The sequence below is a fragment of the Vicia villosa genome, linkage group LG5, assembly GCF_029867415.1.
Source record: "Vicia villosa cultivar HV-30 ecotype Madison, WI linkage group LG5, Vvil1.0, whole genome shotgun sequence".
Taxonomy (NCBI): domain Eukaryota; kingdom Viridiplantae; phylum Streptophyta; class Magnoliopsida; order Fabales; family Fabaceae; genus Vicia; species Vicia villosa.
In genome coordinates, this window is record NC_081184.1 from 38,513,479 (window position 1) to 38,519,917 (window position 6,439).

Consider the following 6,439-nt stretch of genomic DNA (forward strand, 5'->3'; position numbering starts at 1 on the left):
GTAAACTAAACTTGGTGAAACTAAATTCCATCATTGTCGGTAGAAAAGAATTACTGTCTGTAAATCAATTATTCGTTGGATATTCAAAATGGAAAATTCAATCTATAAAATAAAATTAAATAAATTTAGTAATGTATGTGACTGTATTTCACGTCTCTATTAGTATTTTTCATCCATTTTTAGACAATCTTTGTTAGACAAAAATAGTCTTTGAAAGGACACATTTTTGGAATATGTAATTAGTGATTGAAAATTATGCAACTTGAAAGGACACATTTTCCAATTCAAACAATTTCAAACTTCGCCACCATGTGATAACAAAATATTAGGTTACAATGTTGAAAATTCACAAGGAAATATTGAATTATAGTAAATAAAGTGCCACGTCATTACCGATTAAAGATTGAGACATACACTTATGGTTACTATAAAAGCAAGTAGTCACTCTTGTGTTTCATGCACCCAACACACTTAACATGGCTTCCTTAAGCTTCCTAGTGTCACTCCTTCTTGCTCTTGTCATTCCTCAGGGGTTTGCTAACTATGAGACACCTCCAATTTATCAACCACCCGTGAAAACACCTCCAACCTACAAGCCAACAGTAGAGAAACCTCCCGTCTACAAACCACCTGTTGAGAAGCCTCCTGTTTACAAACCACCAGTAGAGAAGCCACCTGTGTATAAACCACCAGTTGAAAAACCTCCTGTTTACAAACCTCCTGTTGAGAAACCTCCCGTTTACAAGCCACCTACAAAAAAGCCACCAGTATACAAACCACCAGTTGAGAAGCCTCCTGTCTACAAGCCTCCAGTTGAAAAGCCTCCTGTCTACAAGCCACCAGTTGAGAAACCTCCAACATACAAACCACCAGTTGAGAAGCCTCCGGTTTATAAGCCACCAGTTGAGAAACCTCCGGTTTACACTCCTCCTCCGTATTAGAAAATGCTATTAAGGAAGTATGCTAAATAAGAAATATATAAGGTTTACAAAGCATGGAATTTATATTCTTGTAATCTTCATTTCAATCCTTTGTTTACAATGTCGTTGCGAAAACAAGAATGTGAGTGTAAAACAGAAAGAAAATTGTGCTTTTGTTCTCTATATATTATAAATAAAAGCATCATGATTTAATTGCTGTTTTATGTTGTCTGTACTAATCAACATAAAGAATTGATCAAGTTAATTTCTTGTTCTTCCCCATTCTTAGTCTTAGAATCCTACTTTTCATACTTAAGTAAAAAGAGAGAGTAACATAGTTGTCGGAATCATGTTGGTTTAAAGAAAAATGAGTTATAACTATTTTTATGATAACAATTCAAAGGCATGTCTAGATATAAAAAATTTTAATGCAATAAAATTTATTTTTAAAAGTTGTATCAATTGTTTTTTTAGTCTATAAAAGAAATAATATTCAAGTATATAAAAAAAGTATTTTAAAATTGATAAAAAGAATATCATATTTAATAATTTATATTAAATTGTAAATTTATTTTATTATATATATATATATATATAATAGTAAAATAATGAGAAAATGAATAATAATAAAACTAATTAAAAAATATTTTCGCCCATTAATTTGTTGAAAGGGTTTTTGCCAATTGGGTGTGGTATGTGACCTTCGCATATTGGTTTGTTTAGTGACCTTCTATAAATAGCAAAGTGTTAAAAAATGGTATAGTTATTATTTATTTCATTCATTACACATCTTTGGCAACTGTGGTTGTTTAAGGTGTTGTGTTATTTGATCAACTGAAGGACATTATCGTTTGTCTATATCAATATTAATTGCAGCCATGAACACAAGAAAAGTAAGAAAAATAGAATATTGTTGTCCAAACATAACTTTGACGGATGATAAATTTAAATTACATACACATGACTAACGTTATCTTTGTGCAAAGACAACCAGGCCCTTATTATAGAATCTAGGTATTTTGCACTACAAGAAAATTGACTTGAGTGACTCTCAAAATCCTTGACTATATGTTAATTAGCTGTAGGTGGAGGGATCGAATTGTAAATCACTTGCGGCCATGTTGGCCGTGTACTATAACGCGCGACTAACAGTTGATTTTTGTGTGTCGGTTAATATATATATATATATATATATATATATATATATATATATATATATATATATATATATATATATATATATATATATATCTTTACCTACATTTCAATTTGTCTGTCACTATTTCTCTTAAAAAAGGTATATTTTTTGCTACGACATGTGGCCATAGGTAAAAGTCGTATCCTAGAAAAAAAATTGTTGCAACTCCAGTACATTTTTTACTCAATTATAAATAAATCTTTAATTAATATTTATAGAAATTAATAGCATTCATATCATTATTGTTTAAGAAAAAATTGACAATACATCCATATTGTTAAAAGCAATTAATATTTGAAATGTTATTTCAAAGTATGGTTGAAGTAGTTCCACTAAAATGTGGAGGAAAAATCAATTGCTCAAGGATATCACAATAGGTGGTAATGAAGATGTCAACTAGGATGTGCCAGACAACAGGTATGACATGTTAGTAACTGAGTTTCAAACTTAGAGAAAGTATGAACAAGTTGCCCTTGTCAAGTCTGAAGTGAATAGAAGACTTATTCAAACATGTGTATATGAGACAGGTGTTGAAGCAAATGTCTAGAACATTGTGTCCACCTTAAAGATAAAGGTTGGAGGAAAGATATTCTTGTGAGTGTATCCACCTTAAAGATAAAGGTTGGAGGAAAGATATTCTTGTGAGTGTATTAAATGCTTACATGGATAATGTGTCATTCCATTATGAAACAGGTATTCAAAAGTAGAAGTATGTTCTTCAAAGAAGAACTGAAGTAGAAAGGGAGCTAAATGGAGAAACCCTTGATTGCAAAGAAATCATGAAAGCTACTGGGCTAATAAAGACTGTTACTAATGATGGTTATAACTCTTAATAGTAGATATTGAGTTTAGAAAGTTGTATAATAGAGGAAAGTGTAAGAAGCTTTCAACTTCCACTTTTAATTGATTGAGAAAAAGCGAGGTTCCCTGTATTGATAAGATTATGAGCAAAGAAAAGGGAACTAAGGAGGAAGAACAGAAAACTGTAAATAAGGCTACAGAAGAACTTTTGAATCATTGGTTTATAATGACTTTATGGAGCTTCATGATGATGATAATTTGTTGAAGACAATGTTGAATACTGGAGCTTGTTATTCTAGGTTGAAGCAGGAGATTGAGGTTAAGGATAATGGTATTTCTAATGGGTTGCTGGGAATCATTTACAAGCGTAATATTTGGAAAGATGTCTCAGACATTGTATACAACATGTGTGTAACACTTGATGAAACTGGTCAGGATTTTGAGGAAGAAATGTTAGAGTTGTTTCACCTCAACTTGTTATTGCTACCTCTATCGACTCTTTTGAATGTGTGGTGTTGGTATATGATGCCGCTGACTCTAGTATGAATGGTACTAACTAATGTGTTTAGTACTGTCAGTTTTGATTTTGTGAGTGCACACATGCTAAAGCCTATGGCTTAACATATGGCCCTCAGCCTTGTGTGCTGATCTTGGTGTTAGTAGTTTTTGCTGTTGAATCTTACTTAACTACTAACTGTGTGTTCATGCATGACTGTCATTCTTGATGTTTTGTTTATGGATCTTTCAATACCCTTGCCAAATTATGGCCAAAATGGAGAGTAATGATTAGGATAATATTTTATATGCAAGATGTCCCGTGTATGGAGTTGATCTCTCGATGTTTAGCAATAACCTCATTTATGGGCTACTTTTGTTTTTGTTGTTTTCTATGTTGATTCTGATGTGTGATATAATGTTCTACTTGTGCTACTTCATGAAGATCACATCTCACAGATGTTTTAGCCCAAATTTGCCAAAGGGGGAGATTATAGGTCCTTTTGTTTGGCTACATTCACTACGCCAAAAATGTCTTTTAAAATCGCCCTTACAAAAGCGCTTTTTAGTGAAAGCGCTCTCATAGCCTTTTAAAAAAAATTTGCTAAAAAAACGTGCATACCCTACGAAAGCACTTTTGAAAAGCACTCTTATAGGTGGAAATATGAAAGCGTTTTTTAGTGAAAGCGCTCTCATAGCCTTTTAAAAAAATTTCGCTAAAAAAAGTGCATACCCTACGAAAGCGCTTTTGAAAAGCGCTCTTATATATTGACGTATGAAAGCGCTTTTGAAAGCGCTCTTATAGCCTTTCCTTACGACAGTGCTTTTTAGTTTAAAAGCGCTCTGGTACCCCATGCTTAGAGAGCGCTTTTTAAAAGCGCTTTGGTACCCCATGTTATAATTAAAATTAATAAAAATTTTGGCTTATTCTTTCAGATACGCTAGCTTCTGTACATTATCTCCTTCTCCATCAATTCGCGCTAACTCTGTTCATCAACTCCGTCCGTCTCATCGCCGCCGTCCATCTCGTCTCCGTTCGTCTCGCCTCTGTCCGTCTCCAGCCGTCTCGTTGCCGTTACCTCTCTTCTCCGGCATCACTATTTTCAGGTAAAATCTTCTTCTCCAGATTTAGGGTTTTGTTCAAAATGTGTAAAATCTTCTGCCTGTTTCTCACTTCTTCAACCTTCTTCAACGAATAAAAAAAATAAAATCTTCTGCCTGTTTCTCACATGCTTTAATTTCATATGGAGTATAGAAAAAACTTTGGCATTCACTGAAATGAAAAAAAAAACTTTGGCTAAACTTAGGGATTTTGATTTCAAGATTCAATATAAGGAAAGAAAAAATAACCTAGTTGCAGATGCATTGTCTAGAAGGGAAGATGCTCAATTACTACCACTCTCACGAAACTCTGTTATTTATGAATCTATCTTCACTTCAGCTATGAATCTACCTTGTAAGCTGATTTCAACTCTCAAATAAGCTGTTTTTGCTTAAAAACTCATTGTAAAATCTTTTTGGTGATGTTTAGTTTATCCAAACTTTTCCTAAGGTTTTTGGTTCCTACTGTGAGAAACATTAAAATAAATAAAAAGCATGTAAACCCATTTGATAAAATTCAATCATGTTTGAGTGAAATTTTCAAGAAGAAATCACATGCATGTAATGCAACCAGCTAGTGTTGGTATGTCTCTAACATATGAATAACAGCAACACATCCTTCACTTCTAAGATAATGCATCATCAAATCCAAAAGTAAGAATGGTATTGAATTAATCTGAAAAGTGAAATTGATAGTTACCATTTAGAAGTCAAACGCCTTATCCATTAGGCCACAGGTGCTACTTGTTACAATAAATGTCAATAGCTATTACTTCATTAGTTTACACACTACCCGCTTGCAATACTCATATATTATATAAAGTATAATAAAATAGGTTTTAATTGATTGCTAGAGTCCCCTCCTACAACTTTTATACCAATCTTCCTAGTCTTAAATATCCTAGAACTAGGGATCTCAATTACATACATGATTCTTACATCCTCCACATGTTTGTTAACACTTTCTTGGTTAACCTATATCCCCCTCTTTGCGAGGTATTATTCTAAGAATTTCTCATACGTTATCCTAAAAGTGGAATTTTTGGGGTTTAGTCGCATGTCGTACTTTTTACCTTCTCCTAATATGGCCTTCTAAGTGGGTTATATGTTCTTCTTGCGTTTTGGACTTGATAATCATGTTGTCCATGTAAATATATAATCATACATTGCATTGAATTTCTTGTATAGGTCTGACTGGATTGATAACTTTGGATCTCTTTGGAGCTCGTATCATTGACTCTGGTACTACATATTTACGAGTATGTACACACTTCAAACTATTGTTGATTTCATTTGTTCAATCGATTTTGTCTTGGTGGTTACTAACTTTGTGAATTTGCTATAGGGGTAACTTGTGTAGAGTGAAAGTTTGATCGTTTCCCGGCCTAGGTCGACGTTTGGCGTTTTCTTGAGTTCGGTAACATCCGAGGTAAATTTCTTTCTCAAATTACTGGTATTATGATGAATTTGTCTGAAATTGTGTGATTATATATGTTGCGTTTTATTGCTCCGGATTCATTCCTTTTATACTTTGCGTTTTAACAGAAACGCATTATACTGACATTATGATGTGTTATAATATGATCACATGCACCTACTTTTTGTAACCACTTGATTTTAATATTTTGTTTAATGGTAAACTACAAACATAAGAGTACCCTCCTTGATAGCTCATTAGTTTTATGTGTTTAGAAAGTTAATATAGGATACAAAATTCCAAGATAATAAGTTGCTCTTCTATTTTTCATGCACTATCAATTTCTTGGCTTATGATTTCTAACAAAAACTATAGTCATGTTATCTACTTTCAAAGAAGAAATGAAAGAGGCTCAAGAGCTTTGCTAATTATTCCGACATGTGGAATATTCTTGATGTCAATTTCGTTAATCGTTAAGTGATGAACTTACTAACTTTGTGAATTGAA

The 6,439-nt window shown here is 32.9% G+C and overlaps 1 protein-coding gene across 1 annotated transcript; it reads left to right on the forward strand.

Moving 5' to 3' along the window:
• The first annotated feature begins 448 nt into the window (after positions 1–448).
• On the forward strand, positions 449–1,144 carry LOC131606530 (repetitive proline-rich cell wall protein 2). The gene has a single exon (XM_058878741.1). It carries the CDS (start codon positions 477–479, stop codon positions 939–941), a length of 465 nt encoding a protein of 154 aa, XP_058734724.1. The 5' UTR covers positions 449–476; the 3' UTR covers positions 942–1,144.
• Positions 1,145–6,439: the final 5,295 nt, after the last annotated feature.